Here is an 18,393-nt window from a genome sequence, read left to right on the forward strand (position 1 = left end):
TTATGACACCTCAACAAGACGTATCAAATCAACACACTGGAGAATCCAAATTAACTTCACATGTTGGAAGGCAATATTTTGTACGCAGGCTTGGTTGATTGCGCAAACTTAAAATCATCGATCTCGGAAACGTGTCAAAGATAGAATTTACTAGAAATCAGCAAACCAAGATCTATACTTTCATATCTCGATCTTCGGCAACACCATCAGGCTGCCTCTCTTCGTCACGACCAGTCATCATCCCGAGCGCGCGGCCATAACGAAAATACTTTTTGCGCGAATAAACAGACCAAAGTCATTGTTCATTTAATCCTTCAAAACACACTTTGCCTAAATGTGAGCACATCAATTCTTCTATAAATTAGGTGAGCTTTCCTCATCCTCCCAAACTCCACCCAAAAATTCTTCAGCAAGTTTTTCGCGGAATGTCCTCTCAGGCGGGCTCAAGCAAGGAGGTAGTGGCACCCAACCCACAGCCGCCTCCGAAACCCCCAGAGGAACTGCCAAAGGAACTCCAAGGCGGAAAACTCATTTTCTTCACGCTCGACACCCTGTTCAACCGTGACTATGCTATTGAGTGCGCTCTGAAGAGATGCATGGATCTTAACAAAGACCTTGAAAGCAAATCCATGGATGAACTCAAGATAGCCTATCGCGGTGCCATGGACGCGGCGTATCGACAGCACATCCAAACCCAGCTCCGAGGGCCGCAAGCTCCGATGGACAAAGTTGGATTGATATTTCAGCAGCTCAAGCTCGAACTGCCGTCGCTGAGTGATCGTAAGCTCCTCAGCAACGCGTTCGCCGCTGAATTCAACCGCAATCGATCAGAAGCTACCGGCGCTTCTCATCTCCTTAAGCTGCTGAAGCGTCTCGGGTACAGTATCGTTGTTGTCGACCACGGTTTTGACTGGCAGGTTGTCAAGGATCTCAATTTCTGGCACGACGTCGGTGCTATGATACGTACATGGGATCTGTTGGTGCGCAAGCCTGACCGTCGTGTGTTTCAAAAGGCGTTGAATGAATGCCAAGTCTCTGCCAGGACTGCTCTCATTGTTGGGTTTTCAGTGGAGGAGGACATTTTTGGTATCCTCGCTGCTGGCGCAGAGCCAATCTTGTACATGCCAGGCCATAATTACATGACTATGGATGTTCGGGGCACGCGTGTTCCCGTTGTTCGTACTATGGCTGAGCTATCGTCGGAGATACACCTTCGACCGGAAAACAGTCAGCTCGTACCAGCACAACATAGCCAGGCACAACATAACCAGGTACCTCCTAGACCACAGCACCCAGTCCACCCACCAATGGTTTATGAACCACAGAGCCGGGAAAATCCGAGCGATCAGAACGCTGCACCCTCAGCGGCACGACAGCGACTACCTCCGGTGCGGCTGCATCCACTCACGCAAGACTATGGGATTTCTAGCTCAAATCCTGCACAGAGATCGAGTCCCAGGCCGTCGACACAGAGTTATGGCCCCCGTGCACCAACACCAGCCACGGAAGTACCGACACCGAGTGGTCAGGTTTCCCGTAGAGTCAGACCTGACAGCAACTCGCCCGTCCATAGCTCTGGGGGCTCGACGCCACGAGTGTGGCTACATCCTCCCACCGAAGACTATGGGATTTCCATCCGAAACTCAAACCACAATGAGGATCGGTATCAGCCGCGCTCTCGGCATGATGGGTATGGACATGGGACTTCGAGGGACAGGTACACAGACCAAGGCGGATATCCACCTCCACCTCTACCTCCACCCAGACCTCCGTCTCCACCACCCACCCCCCGAAGCCACACCAGCTATCAAGATCTGGCAGGGCCTTGGCCAGGCGGACACGGGTACGAGACCTCGAGGGGCGGGTACACCACCCAAGGTGGATACCCACCTGAACCCTCGGCCCAACATGAGATCGTAGATCCAGAGCTTAGAGACGTTGCTCAAAGTATTCTGGACCTAGCACGAGATATCCGACGAACTGGTTCGTCTTCCGAGGATGTGAGTAGGCTACCTCGTCTCCATACAAATCAATATCTTGCTAACTTTTATAGGTCGATACATAGACTGGGGATTCGGCGGCTAGCAGAGGAAAGATAATGTAGAGCCTGGATCCTAAACAATAAAATTTCTTCAGTAACTTCATATAAACTTATAATAACTTTACTAAGTATGGGATATCTTTTACTGAGTTATATAAATTTATAATAAATGTACTGAGTTTAGGATGTCTTTTACTGACTTTATTTTAACGCCTTATATCAACGTCTGGTTTTTTCTTGCTCCCTAAGGGGCGGGTCGACAGTAGCTGGCTGAGTAACTTTCTTACGCCCAAGGATACAGACGCCGTGAAAGTCCCTTAGGGTTGACTTTGTGAGACAATTTTGGAAACGTATATGGCGGACCAGATAGTTGAATCTGGCTCGTATAACATTGCTGGGTACCACCTTTCCAACGTGAACATCACTAAGTTACATCCCCACTGCAAGTGTCTCAAGCATTGTCTCGCCTTATGGTGGGGGAGCTAAATGTAAACTATCTAACGATGAATATTTATCGCCGCCAGAATTACTCAGCGATACTTATGAAGCTTCTCGCTCGTGACATTAAGATTGCTGTTATCTACCAACGTGACGAAACAGTAGGCCGTTCCCAGCACAAGGAAAATAGGGCGAATCCTCAACTAACATCTGAGTCTACGAGCAAACGTCAGTCCAGCGTGCTAAACAAGTGACAGCCGACCTCTTCACCCAAGCTTTCTCAGCAGAGAAGCGAGTTCCTTCACCTTCATATCATCTACCAACTCATAGATAAGAAGTGCATCATCCAGAGAGGCAGGAGGTGGCTTGGTTCCATTAAACCAATCCTAAGTCTCGAAGCCCGCAAAGTCCATGGTGTGAGTCTTTGGATCTCCTCCTGCCGTAGTGACCAAAAACGATTGATTTCAGATAGCCTCGATCAAGTCTGTGTATATATTAACATTAAAATTTCTCAGCCAGCACCTCAATCTCAATATTGGTCAAACAGTGACCTCCACCCGGAAGCCTTCTGACCCGTGCACTTGTTTCAGCTCTTTCAGCTCACGGTTTCATGTTTACATGGGTTGATATTGGACCGACCGTGCGCTATGCCAACACAAGGTTCATGTAGCAAGTGATGCTTGATAAATGCTCCGAGCCATAAGGCTGCGAAGTCCTCCGATTGCACGGATAGTGACTGTTGAGACGACTATGAATAGCTGGCGACCTGGCAATCACCAAGGACGCGGTACTTCAGAGTGGATATATCAGTTCCAGAAGTTGAATTACCATTTTGAGTGCAAAAATACGGCGGAAATACTATCTCAGTATTCGGGTGAATCAGGCCGAAATCCTCTGGGATATTACCTCCTTCTATGGAGTATCATGCACAAAAGTAGCCTCCCAGGCCAGCATTCTGGTCCCACTGGGGAAGAGCCATAGATGTTCTTAGAGTAGAGAGTATCATGATACCAACTAACTTGCGAACATCCGTTGAAACATGGCATGATGCATCAAGTCACAAAGAGAACGTCCGATCGACGATGTCGGGGGCCTCCATTGGTGGGGTTGGTTAGCTGGTAGAAGAATTATTGCCTCCGGATAACGTTATCCTGAAAGTCAGATAACAGGAATATCATTTGCCGTACGAGGTAAGAATATCCAGACTTTTGCCTCGGCATGCATTAATCGGTCGCCGATCTTGAATATAATGTATAAAGTCTCCCTTTTAACGACATTCTAGTAATCGTCCTGTTACTCTTCATGCCAGTTAGGAAGCAGACAAGCGGACCGATCGCAATTCTCATAGAAACATGCTTCCCTCGCTGCCTCCCCTTTCATCTAATGCTGCAATACTTAATTTTGAGGCCTTCTACACCAATGCGGCTTAAGGGACCGCGACCATCACGCTCATTTTCGGGTTTTGCTCCGGGATGTATGACGTTTATATATGCATGCAGACCATGTGACTTTCTTACTTGCAGACCCAGAGGTGACAGATCAAGTGATACGCTTGAAAACGGACAAGATAAATGAGAAGGCAATCATTGGCTCTTGGCTGTTCAATGTGGTCGTATTTGTGCCAATCTGCAATGTAACGCATAAGCGTGACAAAGCAACTGCATATGCGCGAGGCTGTATAAGGTAGATGTGGCTGTCTTGACCACTAACCGGCTAAATACAGAGCAAAAGAGCTGTCAAGGCGAATTGTTTTTGGGTTGTGAGGGAGGATATGTAGACTTGCGGTTTGATTTGAAAATGGGCATAAGACCCCGGTTGTATCCCCATTCAGCCCCTCAAGGCTTTACGCTCTACATTTCGTTTTAGAGGCAGTCAAGTCAATATCTGACAAAACCTACAGCAGCGATGACCTTCTCTTATGTATCAGATCTCACAACCTCCAGTGGCATTGGCATAACCGCTTTCTGCTTGCTATCAACCTGGTGGCTCGGCACATCCTTTCTAGCATGGTACCGCCTCCGACACGTCCCAGGCCCCTGGTTCGCAGGACTCAGCTACATATGGAACGGCTGGATAGCCTACAGCGGTAAACAACATCATGTATTCGTCGCTCTCGACGAAAAGTACGGCTCACTTGTTAGAATCGGGCCACAAGTCCTGCTCACTTCAGATGTCGAGCTCGTCAAGCGCATGTCGGCGACAAAGAGCTCATATGGCAAATCATCTTGGGTCGATGGTGTGCGCTTCAATCCGTATCACGACACTATGTTTGCGGTGAGGGACCCGCGACAGCATGATCGCGCAAAGGCAAGGGTTGCCCCTGCGTATAGTGGTCGTGACACGCCGAATCTCGAGGGCGCTGTCGATCAGCAGGTCAACAATCTCGTATCCTTGATTCGGCGGCGTTATCTTTCAGAGCCGGCATCTGGTGTATTCCGTACCCTACCGCTTCTTAACGTCCTGTCATATTTCACCCTAGATGTCATTTCCAAAGTGGCGCTTGGGACGGAGTTTGGTTGCTGCGCTTCTGGCTCGGATCCGTATAGGTTCTATGAAGGGTTGGCTGAGCATATGCCTCTGATGGCGCTGACGAGTGATGTGCCGTGGATACGAGCCATAATGTACTCAACCACGTTTCTCAAGTACTTTGGGCCACGCGAGACTGATACTCATGGGATCGGCCCATTGATGAAGTAAAAGATCCTCATCCCGAATCGCTCAACAATTTACTCAGAGCGTCCTTTGGCTGACTTATCGCGCTCAGAGTTACGAATGACAATGTTAGGCAACGCTATAGTCAGGACCAAACAGAGAAGAGAGATATGCTGGTACGTCAGAGTGTCCCACTTCCCCATTTAACATTATTCCCAAACGGCCATTGATGTCTTCTGCTATCAGAGCTCATTCAAGGTCCATGGTCTGTCCGAAGGCAACGCCCAATCTGAGACGCTCTTCATGTTCGTCGCGGGATCCGATACCACGGCGTCGGCTATACGAGTCACTCTATTCTACCTCATGTCCTCTCCCCGCGTCTATCGGAAGCTCAAGGAAGAGATCCGAGTTACTATTCGTGAGGGAAGAGCTTCAAGTCCAATTACAGCTGCTCAGGCACGCGAGTTGCCTTATCTCCAAGTGAGTCCCTTTCGCTTACTTCACCCCACATTTGATACAGATAGTTGACTTCCAACAGGCAGTTATATATGAAGGTCTTCGCATGCGACCAGTGACAACAGGGCAGCAAGCCAAGGAAGTACCAGCTGGAGGCGATACCATCAACGGGCACTTCATTCCCGGCGGTACATCCATCGCCATAAACTTCTCGGCTATTTTAGGCTCAAAAGCCCTCTTTGGCCCGGATGCCGACGTCTTCCGACCAGAACGGTTTCTGGGTCTTTCAGCTTCCGACCTCGCCGAGATGCGACGTAACGTCGAAATGAACTTTGGCCACGGTCGATGGATGTGTGCTGGAAAGCCGTTGGCGTTTATGGAGCTGCAGAAAGTGTACTTCGAGGTTTGTTGTAAAACGGAATTTGCCCCTAGGATATAGTTTTCGCTGACCTTTGAGGACATAGTTACTACGAGCGTTCGACTTTCAGCTCACGGAGCCTCTGAGTCCCATGCGGTCGGAGAGCTACGCTCTGTTTCGAGATTTTGGACTTAAAGTGCGTGCGACAGTAGCAGAAGATATGGAATAGTGGTTAGAGTCGATTGAGTGCAGGACACGATATTTATAACGGTCTATCGTTCTATGAATACTTGAATTCGTAGCTTCTAGTGCGGGTAGTAAATTGAACGAATGTTATAGGATAGCACCACCAATCCCCCAAACAAGCTCGCTACTTGCTCCATTTCAAAGACTGAAATACCAACGGCCGGAATAAACAGCTGGATCGGATATCCTAGTCTGAAGGTGATGACTGTACTTGCCGCCAGGATACCAATGAAGGCAAGATAGAGGATCCCAAACCCAAAGTGTAAAAGCCGGATTCTACGGATCTGTTGAAACAGGTTGACAGTGAGCTCTAAAAGAAACCGTTTTGTGGATCTTGTTTCGGGCAGTATTCCAGAGATTGAACTCCACTCGGTTGATAGTGGTAGATATATGAAGAATGCCACCACAACTGGGCACATACCCATAGTTACCGCCATGCACCTGAACATTGTAGACTCTAAAAAGATCCAGAAGGTTCGAGAGTCATGAAATAGGACAAGTAGAAATATTCCGTTGAGTATCGGTATTAAAACCCCAGCAACGAGGCATTTTCCAACGCGGTTGGAGCCTTTGAGCTGTTGCTCTGTCCAGTTCTTCCTTGGCTCGACTAGGAGAAATCCAAGCGCGATCAAGCAAAGCCAAAAGCAATTATCGTTGATTCGCAAAGCAGCATCAATTGTGACGACACGCGGGAATATTTCGAACATGTCGGGGCCTGGTTTGTCGAAAAGGATTTGGTTCTTGTATTGGTAGTCATATTGTTCCGAGACTGGGCCCTCAGGTCCATTTCCGATGATGATATGCATAATGTTGGCCCTGAGATACTGCATTTTGTCGGAGGGGAAGGTCCATAACTGTGTAGCAAAGTGTATCATTGCGATGAAAGGGTATAAAATAGCCGCCACGAAGTCAGAGGTTGGCTGGAAGCGATGAGCGGGATTCCATATCCAGGATACAGCTGTGGATGCTACGATGCAGTACCAGGCTGTGATAGAGCCTGGGCCATAGTATCCCGGCGTCGAGAGGACGATTTCTGACGGGGAGTCCATAGTTCTATGTGGAAGATATGGACTTGAGAAGTGAGGCGATTTGAAAAGAATGAAGGGGGATCAAGCTGGAAATAAGCGCCTACGCTAAGCCTCAAATTAGAACAATGTCGTAAGTGGCGCTGATAGACAAGATAAGATCTGGAACGTCTCTCTTTGGCTTAGCGCCTTGTTATCTAATTCAAATTCAGGATGTGAATTGAAAAAAACATATGTCTTTGTTCCCGATCAGGACCGCTCGAAAGCTGCAGGATAATGGCACAGGAGCCCTTGAGCTAGCAGAGCCTCGTCACTTCATGGCGTCAATTAGAGTGCATCTCCAACTTCATGCTTAGTTCTTTTGTACATTATGTACAATAACATCGACTCCATCAATCAACCAAGACAGCCAATACCTCTCTTAGCATCTCACGACTCCGTTATTCAGATGCCCATCAAGTCTCAGCTTAAATTCAAGGGTCATAGGCTTCTATTTACTGCCATAAGTACTTTTCTATGCTTGACGCCCTGCACTTTTGATAGCTACCTATCGTGCCGACCGTAACAGCATGGAAAGCCTCCTCTCTTCGTCCCTCAGCTCCTGCATTCTTCGTTCCCGGTCTAGTGCCTTGTCGAGGAGATCAGACAGAATGTCGCAATAATAGTCATATTCCTTCCGGGCCGCGTCCTTTGTGTCTTGGTCATGGAGCCCATATACAATTGCCTGCTTGTCCAACTTCTGCTGCGTTATGTGCTTTGTATAATCATCGGCAGCCTTTATCTCTCTCTCCAGGTGCTCCTTTTCAAACCCAACATTAGCTAATCCTTGTAGGATCTCGGCTTTAGAGGGCATGATGTTCTTGCTGTAATGCAAAGCTATATAATTTCCAAGTGCCGACGGATCTTGCGGGAGGGTACTTTTTCTGGAGAAAGGGTTGAAACCTAGGGGGAGCGAGGTTTTATACCTTTTAAGCATGTTTTGTCACTCATGGCTGTCGTCTAGCTGAATGGGTCGAGCCAGTGTTTCCTAATCGGCCTTGGTAGCTGTTCCTTTGAATTAAAGCGTATACCACCAATGGGACCATGTATGACTTGCTGTTCACTGTAAGTAGTAATGCTGAGACTCGATGTCCTTGTAACGTGACACGCGAGCATCACTCACAAAATCTCCCGCCAAGGGGCTCAGCGCCTAATCAATGTCTCTACCCACATGCTGTTAATCAGTGACGGCAACCAACAAAAGGCCTCAAGGTCATTGCTTTTATTCACTCAAGAACAGCCACCTTCGCCTATCTACTTTCTCTTGAAAACTAAAGAAGCACCTGGGGCATCCAATCACAACCCTCTTCGAGGGAACTTAATGTGATTTTGACTGTATTTATTTATGCCATGTGTGACTTCGTCAGTAGCCACGTCTGGGAGATTAATAAGGTTACTGATTAAGTTATCATAAAAGCATATTATTCTGATTTTAATTGGGAGACTTATCTTTGTGGAGGCTATACGTATATTGCCTTTGGAAGCCTAAAGTTAATGTATTTATTGCTATGCATGCCGAAGCTACATCTCGCATCACTATCTAAGGGTTTAGGGATTCCAGGAAGCCTGAAGTTAATTGGTATTTTTTAGTGTGTTGGCTTGATATATCTCGTTGAGATATCATAAGCTTTAACTATGAATCAGCATCCAATCACAATAGTGACAGACCCCTACGGATCCTCACGTTTCCCCATGTCACTTGACAAATCATCGCAAGGGCCCACAGCCAGTTAAGATGTTGAAAGTTCTGGTTCATTTGAAAAGTCTGTAGCTAAGCGTTGTACACTCGCTGCCTCATCATTTCAAGCTGTCACCAAAGCGCTATGCGCAAATCCCTCAACAGCTCCCTCTCCTTGTCCCTATACTCCTGCAGCTGCCAAGCCCGCTCCTGTTGCTTATCGCAGAGCCTTGTAATAGTCGCACACAGGCGATCATGCTCCCTTGTTGCCGACTCCTTCTCGGCCTCGCTCGCTCCTCCGTTCATTATTCTCTGCGCCTCTCTCCTTTTCTCCATTAAGTCTTGTATTTCCCATCTGGCGGTATCATAGTTGATCTGCAATCGCTCCATAGTTGCTCTGAGCCTTTCGAGCTCTGCCTTGAGCACCGCTTTAGAGGGCATGATGTTGTAGCTGTGCGGTCAAGTGGTATAAGGCGTGTAGGTATTTACTTAAAATTCTAGGAATAAATTATTTGGGTGGAGATCGTCGACATACCAAGCTCAGGGCGTTTTTATATCCCAACGGCCAGGCGCTTAATTCACTGACTAGAATGGACCTTCACTTTCGCTGACACTGCATTTCTTTTAACTTGAGCAAAAGCAGTGAATCGACCGTGACACTTCATTCTTTATTTATTTAAGAGTTGTAGAAGACGGCAAGTGTTATAATCCAAAATAACCACTCATTCCATGATTTCTGGCTTTTCCTACGTAATCGCAGGGCGTGGTCAGCACCTTGATTGACCATATGGTCAAGACTACTGTTGTTAGTGAGTGACGGTGGCTAAATCAGAAATCATATTCCCTACTATCTCTTGTCATGCAATTGTTCATGGATCAGCTGTCTTGATGCAACTGTTACTTTCTCACTAGTAACTGTGTATCATTATATCACAGCGTTTGCTTGAATCTGATACTTACTAATCGACTCAATATAGTTTTATCACCTAAAGCTTAACCTTCTCGAGGAGTAGTTTATTGTGTACCAATAAATGATCAACAGCCTAATTTGCTGATTGTAATTCTCTCTTCAGACATGCAACTTTTCCATTCTTTCTCAGCAAATCCATCTTCAGTCTCTCTAGCTTGAGTTCTAGTTCCACTTCTTCACGAAGAAACTCGTGACGTTGTTGCCGAGCTACGCATTTCTGCTCATCGCTAAAGTTTGGGGAAGTACATATCGCAGTGGCAGCCCGCCCTTTTGCCTACACCCCCAGTATTTCCCAGTTTACATTGTTGATGTCCTTTTCTGTCGTACTTATTTCGCATTTGACGGCAGAAATCTCCGCCTCGATGTATTCCCTAGTTCTAGGCATGTTGTTTTGGATATACTATCAGGTGGTAAAATGGGTGTAGCTCTGTGTTTATAGTTCTTTAGCTAACGTAGTTTGCTTTACAGGAGATACTCTAAGAACCCGTGTTAGGGCGCCTTTTATACCATTCTGGCCTGGTATTTCACTGACTAGTACATCAGAAAGATGTTGCTTTCATAAACACTATCTACTACTGATCAATTGTTGTGTCATAGTATACCCTGAGCAGGAGCTGTGAAACTACAGCTATGCACTTAGTTCTTAGTGCTGATATATGCTCTTAACTACAAGCCGCTACAAATAATGGCTCATACTGGCTGTATGTGATGTTGAGAGCGGCCATCTTTACCTGATGTTTGTTTACGGATTCATAAGTCCCGGGCGATAATCAAGTCACTCATGCCGTTTTTACTACCTAGCGATATGTGAGATGCGTGAGGTGAGCCATCAGCTATGGGTCTATCAACTCGAAATAACACTCCTATCAAATCAGTTCGGGAAGTATGCCAGCCAACTACACAATTTCCACTACTTGGCTTCATGAGGTCGCGCTTCCTGTCCCTTGTTCCTTCATTCATTTATCGAGAAGGAAGTATTAATGTCAATGTGGTAAACTCAAGTTCTGTATTGCCTATCTTCTCTCAACGCTCCGCCTTCCTAAGGAGTAGCAGATCCTATACTATAGCGAAGGCCCTCAACCATCATCAATGGCCTCTTACGCTTGTAGTTGATGCTGAAGCCTTGTCTCTTTTGCTTTCAGTCTCTGTAATTCCGACCTGCTTCTGTTTTGCTGACGGTACAGTTCGTTCTCCTTATTAATAAATTCCGCAACTTGCTGTTGAGCTACGACGATCCGATCATGCGGATAGTTTCCAGTTACTATCGCCTGTGCAGCGGACTGTTTTGTCTGCACCTGAATTATTGCCCATTTTATATCGTTTATTTCCTTCTCGGTGGAGGAAATGTCGCTTCTCGTGCGAACAAGCTCTAACGCGATATCTGTCTTTGTAGCCGCCATGATGTTGTGGATATATTGTCAAGTAGTTGAAGTGTTTTAGTTCTTTGGTAGGGTTTCTTTACAGGAGATCGTTTAAATGCCCAGCTCGGGCCTTTTTTATAGCTTGCTGGTGTGGCATTTCACTGACTGTTTGATATAATCAGATATAGCTTGTGCGAACACAATCCAAGGATTCATCACTGGTGTCATGGTACCCCAGATAGCATCAGTGAACCTACTGCTACACCCTAAGTCCTTTGTGCTAATATAGCTCTCAGCCACAAGCACCGATAACTGATCGCATATCTAGGTTACAAATTAGACATTGTATCACGATCTACTGAGTTGCACACTTTTCTTGTTACACAACCACTATGTGACATCGTTTCGTAGCCACTGTACGACGAAAGAGACACTACACTCAACCGCTACTATGATCAAGTGTAGTGTCGGGTTTAATGCGTGTGGTGAGTGCTATCAGATGAAAACAATAAATCAGATGTCCTGTTTCCCAAAAGCTGTCGTGAAAATATTTATATAGCTATGTTCTCCTTCTTGATTCAAGCTCTCAGCCACAAGTCTCAGCGGCAAATAACACTTCTCAATAGCAAGTATTCACTATCCAGATGTGTTATTTGCAGTCGATACTTGTGGCTGGGAGCTTAAATCCGCAGACAGACCTCAGCAAGTATTCACATATCAATCGTCACAGTTCACCGAGTTCGTTTACTACAGCCTATGATCAATTCTACGCATGAGCAGTTCCAATTAACTCAATACCTCTCTGGTAACTTAAACTTTCCTCATGTGCTTTGAAGCACTAACAAGACTCAAATATATAACTACTTCATTAGATCATCTTTGCATGACATTGAACAATGGGCAAATATACCTCATTGCTTCTCCTACAAAAGGCGTGGGGTCGGTGCATGCAATAGTCTTGATGTGAAGTCTATGCCATTTTTAGTATCCTGAAACCTAACCTCTCGTAGCGATACCGTATATGATACCGCAAGGGAATTGGCCTTGATGCGTTCCGTTGCCTAGTCTGGACCTGTCCACTGCTTGTTGAAGTCTTCAAGCTCCTCCAACCTCTTCTCCAGCTTCTTCTCTTCCCTCTGGAGTCTCTCTTTGTCTTTCAATGCGCGCTCTTCGTTATTCTCGTGTTCGTAAGATTGCTGTTGAGCCATGGCCTTCTCGGCATTGTTGTATTGCGCAGGACTTGAGGTCACTATGCCCCCGGCAGCCAGCTTGAACCAGTATTCGTCTATAGCTACCCAATCCTCACTTTCCCTCAACTTTGTTACCGTTTCTAGACTGGTTTTGGTGGTGCGGATCTCTGTTTCGATCTCTCTCTTATTTTTGAAATCCTTGTTGCGCGGCATGTTGGGATGGTTGTACTAGCAAGTGTTGCGGTTTGTTGAATTTGTTTGTTTCGGGGATGCTTCATAGAAGAGTTGGGAGGGTTGTTTGTATGACTGTTGTATGGTTGTTTGTGTGATTGCTCGTAGTTCAGTTTGTAGAGCGTACCTACACCAGTTATTATAGTCTGCTTGACTTGCATTTCACTGATTCATATGACCGACTCGAACGTGACTTTTGCTGTGACTTTCTATTCAACAGCATCAGGAAACTCAGATTCAGAGTCATGTTGAGTCTTCGGAGAGTGAACATGACTGGATTTACGATCCATTCAATGCTGTTGACTGTCATGAACAAGCAACTCGAAACTTGTAACTATCGTGAATGGCTCACAGACTCCTCGGGTAGCGGAAAGATGTTTCACCATCATTACCACGATCAGTGACGCAGGACGGTTTGTAACTGATGTATTGTCGCGTTGCTCGCTTTGACCATTTTTCAGAGTCCCTGACTCTTCATGCAGAACTCTGACTCTGATCTTGAATGAGGGATAATTTCTGGTCAGCGTATCAGTTCGTCGCTCGGAAATCCCATCATGTGATTCACCTTATTTTTGAGCATCCATTTCACGGGCATGCAGCAAAAAGTCTCCCAAATGCACCAACACTCTGACCCTCGCGAAGACGGAGCTTTGCTGAGATAATACATCAATCCTTGAGCCGATAATTCTACATCGCATTAACAACGACCAGGTAGTGTCGATGCTCAAGTTAACGTCATTAGCAAACGCAGCCCCAATTTGTATTAGTGCATCGGAAACCTCGTGTTACCCGAAAAGCCCGCTCCAGAATCGGCAATCCCTTTCGCACTATCAGCAGCCATCATTCCAACCCCATAAAGGTTTCCATAAAGGGCACCTCTAGCTTCAAGCTAGTCAAGCCGTGACATCATGGTCCACGCTTAGTGAGGTCCGTGATTTGCCAGTTGCTAATTATAGCGAGTCCACTTCGTATGCTACCCGGTAGATCGGCACTTTGAGGCTTAGAATCACGAGAATGAGCGCCACTAGCTCAATCTTTGGTTGGGACTCTTTCCATCAACGTTGCATTCTCGATCAAAGTTTCCTCTGCAGCTCATGTTCTTAGTTAGTACCAAGCGGCAGTTAGTGTCGCGGGAAGACAGCGCATTATTGCTTTAGCGGGTTAGAGTTCGTAATTTCACATATGGTAGCGATGCAGGGATCGTGTAATGTCTATTCTGCGCCCGGGGACAGCGAGGGCCACTGATGGTAGATCCGCAACGTAGTTTTTACTTTAGCTCATGTCGTATTGGGCTTGAATATCAGTTCGTAACGCGTCGATCTGTGGATCATGCGAGTGCGAGGGTGGCCACGGCAGTTGATGCATTTAATAACATTTAATGTCCGCTCCATCCGCTTTGTTTCACCTCATTCCATTCATCCTTCCATCACCCTTCCATTCCTCACAATCATTCACAATGCATCTCAATACACTTCAGTGTTTGGTCATTGGCCTCGTTGCCAATGCTGCACAATCATTAGCTGTGCCGACGAAACGAGAGGCTGTGAATAGCTGTCTTGTCCAAGCAAAAGTCCCAGTCGACACCAAGGGCACGCAAACATGGACCGAAGACGGCACCGCTTACAATCTTCGCCTTCAGTTCGAACCCGTCGCCATCGCAGTCCCCACGACCGTAGCTCAAATCTCCGCCGCTGTCGTTTGCGGCTCAAAACATGGCGTCGCAGTTAATGCCAAGAGCGGTGGCCACAGTTATACATCCCTCGGTTTCGGCGGAGAAGATGGCCATCTCATGATTGAGCTAGACCGTTTATACAGCGTCAAACTAGCCAAGGATGGCACTGCCAAGATTCAGCCTGGCGCACGACTTGGCCATGTCGCCACTGAGCTCTGGAACCAAGGAAAGCGTGCTCTTTCTCATGGAACTTGTCCTGGTGTCGGTATCGGTGGTCACGCCCTGCACGGCGGTTACGGAATGGTCGCGCGCAAGTACGGACTCACGCTGGACTTGATGAAGGGCGCTACTGTAGTTCTCCCCACCGGAAAAGTGGTCCACTGCTCCAAGACCGAGAACTCGGATCTATTCTGGGCCATTCGCGGCGCCGGTGCTTCATTCGGCGTCGTCGCTGAACTCGAGTTCGACACCTTCGCTGCACCAGAACAAATCACATATTTCGATATTGGTGGATTGAACTGGAACCAACAAACTGCTCCTCAGAATCTCCTGGACTTTCAGGAGTTTGGAAAGACTATGCCTGCGGAAATCACTATGCAGATGGCCATCTCCAAGAATGGATACAGTGTTGATGGTACTTTTGTCGGTACGGAGGCTGACCTTAAGAAGGCTCTTCAGCCGCTGCTTAGCAAGTTCAATGTGCAAGTTAGTGCGACGACTGTGGATTGGATTCAGCTTGTTACTCACTTTGCTGGTGCAAATGTCAACATCAACCCTACCAGCGCTTCATACGATGCTGTAAGTCTATCTCTCCCATAATGGTGATTATTCGCTAACAATTTGCAGCACGACAACTTCTATGCTAGCAGTCTGCAAGCGCCTGAACTCACTCTCGCTCAATTCAAGTCCTTCGTCGACTACATCTCCACCACTGGCCAGAGCAGCAGTCACTCGTGGTGGTTGCAGATGGACATCTCTGGCGGCAAAAACTCCGCCATCTCCAAGCACAAGTCCACCGACACTGCTTACGTTCATCGCGACGCGCTTCTTCTCTTCCAATTCTACGACAGCGTTGCTCAGAATCAGAAGTATCCCTCTGATGGCTTCAACCTGATCAAGGGTCTGCGACAGAGCATCTCCAATACCCTGAAGGCGGGTACTTGGGGCATGTATGTCAATTACCCTGATTCGCAGCTCAAAGGAGACAGAGCTACCGAGATGTACTGGGGAAGCAACCTCGCCAAGTTGGAGTCCATCAAGGCGAAATACGACCCAAAGAACATCTTCCGCAATCCTCAGTCAATTAAGCCCAAGGCTTAAAAAAATCCATATAAAGAGTTGTACTTTTATCGCTACATATAGACTTGTTCTTTAGCGTGTTTTATTAGTTTAATATTATAGATTTGTTTTTCCTCAAGCCAGGTCCCGGGTAGCTTCTATATTTATTTGTTTCTTAAATCAACCTTTACATAATTCGGCCAACCTAAGTTACTCGAGCTACTCATATAGTATGTTACTTCCCTTTATACAGTTTCCCTACCTTTCTATTCAACGCATGATATTTTTCAGTGGCGTGTACTTTCGCAGCTCCGTAGCACTGGGGCTCCCGGTAAGTGACCTCCATGGTTGGACATTAGTTCCAACGGACTAACAAAGTGTGACTGAAAGGCTCTTTCAAATTGACCAAATTGAATGCTTGACATATGATCCAAATTACCTTTCAACGTCCCCTTCTCAGTTGAGGCATAAATAAACATCACTCCGTAACGACGACAACAACATTGGTAGAACCAACAGTCTTGGTTGACTGTTGGTTGTTACAGCTCTAACGCGGTTTGAGTTAGTTCCCCTCCGAATTGGTCAATATGATTGGCCCAACAGTCATCTCACCGTATGATTTGCCCACCTTCTGCCTAACTGTGCCCGAAATAACGGGGCCGGTTTTAACGCCAGCGAACCAACACTCGACTTACCGTAAAAAGTCTTCCCCTTTTCTATCATCACCTCATCCATTTCCTCACCAATTGTCCCTAGAAAAGCATATTATCGCAACAATGTCGGACCTCAGCGACCGGATGCTGCAGCTAGACATGGCTCTGACCCAGAACGGGACAGCAGCCACGCCCCATCTCCGTCAAGCGCGGATCAAGCGGAAAAACAGCCCTACAGACATCAGCCATTTAGTCTTTGGTCCACAACCTGGGAAGAAGCATCAATTGTGGATCACGGATCGAATCATGGAACCTCAGACAATTCCTCACTTCTTTGAGTTTCTCATGAATGGCGAACTTCCTGGGGATCGTAAAACATCTCGTCCTTTGCTTACGGTCGAAGAGGTCAAGAACTTAACTAGGCCATCCTCGGAATGGGCGCCTGCTCCACATAATCGACAAATAAGATCGACCGGGGAATGGATTGGGATTCGAATTGGCTCGTATGAAGACAGTTCAAGACTTTGGCCAATTGCAAAAGAACTTCACGCTATGAAGTCCAGACTTTGGGAAGGGATACCACCTATATCTGAGAGACGATGGCAAGAGCTGGGGTTGGATCATCCCGACAGATTCCCCGAGGCTTGTCGTTACTTCGTTGCGGTTATCAATGTCTTTATCTACCTAAACACCAAGCGCACCAAGGCGGCTCTGCGAAAGACTTATAACCTGATCTGGGAACATATTAGTGTGTTTGAGCAGGCGGTCAACGCCAAGCGAAAAGCCGAAGCAGAAGACGGTGTTTATCAGCACGTATCAGTCACTGGTCTCTGGTATGAGTTCATCAAAGCCCAATATGACTCTATCTGTGAGAATGCGCACCACTGGATAATCGAGCACATCGATCGCATACGAGAGTCAATCGTGCAAGAGCTCGCGCTACACCAGCCCGATCATCCAGATCATTACAGCGATAAGCAATGGGAATTGACAAACAAGCTGCACGACCTTGCCGAAAACACCTCTCAGGCTGATTACACCATAATGATGCCTACGGATGGGTACAAAGGCGATAGTCTCCCAGTGAAAGAGGACGATTGCCTTACAGAAGCTCATGGCGGTGGGTTTCGCACAGAAACGATCAGCTGGTCTGCGAATCTGTCATGGCGAGCGTCTGACTACACCAAACGTGTTAGATATCTTGACCGGAAGGAAATGTACAGCCATGTCCAGCATGAGGACTTTAGAATGCTTCGAAACTCCGTTGGTGTGACTGACCCAGCGTGTATGGTCATATCGGCGATTAGTCAGATTGATGCGCAATCTATGGCCAGGGAAGAACTACGCGGGCTCCCGAATCATCCAGACTTTGTGCCGTGGATTGAGTATGCGCGACGAAGGTCGAATAAACATTTGGGTTTTGTGGCGTATAGGCTTTGTCATGAGTATAGTCCTGAGAAATGGGATTTGTTCAAGGTCAAGTTCGAGGCGGATATTTCTGATTGGGGACGAGGGATGATTGGAATTAATGATATACGCAAGGCGTGTAAGATCCATTGGATTGATGGCAAAGAAGAGGATATTGCGGATGACGATATCGAAGCTGCCAGGAAGTAAGTTCAATGATGCGGAGACAGTGGAAAATGCTAACAATTGTGCAGGCATTTCGAAACCCTTTCGGATCAGTCAGTACACGACAGGGTATTCCTCGTCATCGATGAAGCAACCATGAAATCATATCTCGAACCAGAACCCGGAAAAGAGAAATTCGTCCTCGCCGTTGATGCAAACTACAAACCAACAAAGGAAGAGAACGTGGAGTCACCAGGCTACAAAGGAACTTTACGCATACTAGGCAGTCTTCTTTGGGATGAGCTTGGCGCCCTGCTGGTCATGCAAAGCGCATTCCTTGAGAATCTCTGGCCGATGGCGATGCATGATTCTGAGGGTATTTACCGCGGCATCAGGGTTACATCAGTGCTCAAGTTCTCATCTTATCAAGAGAATCTGAACTGGAGGCTTGCAAGTGAGATAGTCCCCAAGTTGGTTTCTTTCAGAAGGAGACTTGAGTTCAGATCGAGGCGGTAGATTGACGGCGCGAATAG

The 18,393-nt window shown here is 46.9% G+C and overlaps 8 protein-coding genes across 8 annotated transcripts; 4 read left to right on the forward strand and 4 right to left on the reverse strand.

Annotated features, from left to right (window-relative positions):
- Positions 1-425: 425 nt before the first annotated feature.
- On the forward strand, positions 426-2,065 carry FMAN_10818 (uncharacterized protein; the record flags this gene model as incomplete). Its single annotated transcript, XM_041823674.1, has 2 exons — positions 426-2,000; positions 2,054-2,065. 2 exons carry the CDS (start codon positions 426-428, stop codon positions 2,063-2,065), a joined length of 1,587 nt encoding a protein of 528 aa, XP_041689231.1.
- A 2,319-nt stretch (positions 2,066-4,384) lies between these two features.
- FMAN_10817 (uncharacterized protein) lies at positions 4,385-6,026 on the forward strand (the record flags this gene model as incomplete). Its single annotated transcript, XM_041823675.1, has 4 exons — positions 4,385-5,172; positions 5,244-5,307; positions 5,378-5,611; positions 5,670-6,026. 4 exons carry the CDS (start codon positions 4,385-4,387, stop codon positions 6,024-6,026), a joined length of 1,443 nt encoding a protein of 480 aa, XP_041689232.1.
- A 224-nt stretch (positions 6,027-6,250) lies between these two features.
- Positions 6,251-7,240, reverse strand: FMAN_10816 (uncharacterized protein; the record flags this gene model as incomplete). Its single annotated transcript, XM_041823676.1, has 1 exon — positions 6,251-7,240. One exon carries the CDS (start codon positions 7,238-7,240, stop codon positions 6,251-6,253), a length of 990 nt encoding a protein of 329 aa, XP_041689233.1.
- Positions 7,241-7,763: 523 nt separating this feature from the next.
- FMAN_10815 (uncharacterized protein) lies at positions 7,764-8,069 on the reverse strand (the record flags this gene model as incomplete). The annotated part of the gene is made up of 1 exon (XM_041823677.1): positions 7,764-8,069. One exon carries the CDS (start codon positions 8,067-8,069, stop codon positions 7,764-7,766), a length of 306 nt encoding a protein of 101 aa, XP_041689234.1.
- A 996-nt stretch (positions 8,070-9,065) lies between these two features.
- Positions 9,066-9,374, reverse strand: FMAN_10814 (uncharacterized protein; the record flags this gene model as incomplete). Its single annotated transcript, XM_041823679.1, has 1 exon — positions 9,066-9,374. One exon carries the CDS (start codon positions 9,372-9,374, stop codon positions 9,066-9,068), a length of 309 nt encoding a protein of 102 aa, XP_041689235.1.
- Positions 9,375-12,325: 2,951 nt separating this feature from the next.
- FMAN_10813 (uncharacterized protein) lies at positions 12,326-12,667 on the reverse strand (the record flags this gene model as incomplete). The annotated part of the gene is made up of 1 exon (XM_041823680.1): positions 12,326-12,667. The coding sequence occupies one exon, from the start codon at positions 12,665-12,667 to the stop codon at positions 12,326-12,328; it is 342 nt and encodes a 113-aa protein (XP_041689236.1).
- A 1,474-nt stretch (positions 12,668-14,141) lies between these two features.
- Positions 14,142-15,677, forward strand: FMAN_10812 (uncharacterized protein; the record flags this gene model as incomplete). Its single annotated transcript, XM_041823681.1, has 2 exons — positions 14,142-15,155; positions 15,204-15,677. The coding sequence occupies 2 exons, from the start codon at positions 14,142-14,144 to the stop codon at positions 15,675-15,677; spliced, it is 1,488 nt and encodes a 495-aa protein (XP_041689237.1).
- Positions 15,678-16,411: 734 nt separating this feature from the next.
- Positions 16,412-18,376, forward strand: FMAN_10811 (uncharacterized protein; the record flags this gene model as incomplete). Its single annotated transcript, XM_041823682.1, has 2 exons — positions 16,412-17,901; positions 17,950-18,376. 2 exons carry the CDS (start codon positions 16,412-16,414, stop codon positions 18,374-18,376), a joined length of 1,917 nt encoding a protein of 638 aa, XP_041689238.1.
- Positions 18,377-18,393: the final 17 nt, after the last annotated feature.

Source organism: Fusarium mangiferae (genome assembly GCF_900044065.1).
Source record: "Fusarium mangiferae strain MRC7560 genome assembly, contig: FMAN_scaffold016, whole genome shotgun sequence".
In the NCBI taxonomy this organism is placed as follows: Eukaryota; Fungi; Ascomycota; class Sordariomycetes; order Hypocreales; family Nectriaceae; genus Fusarium; species Fusarium mangiferae.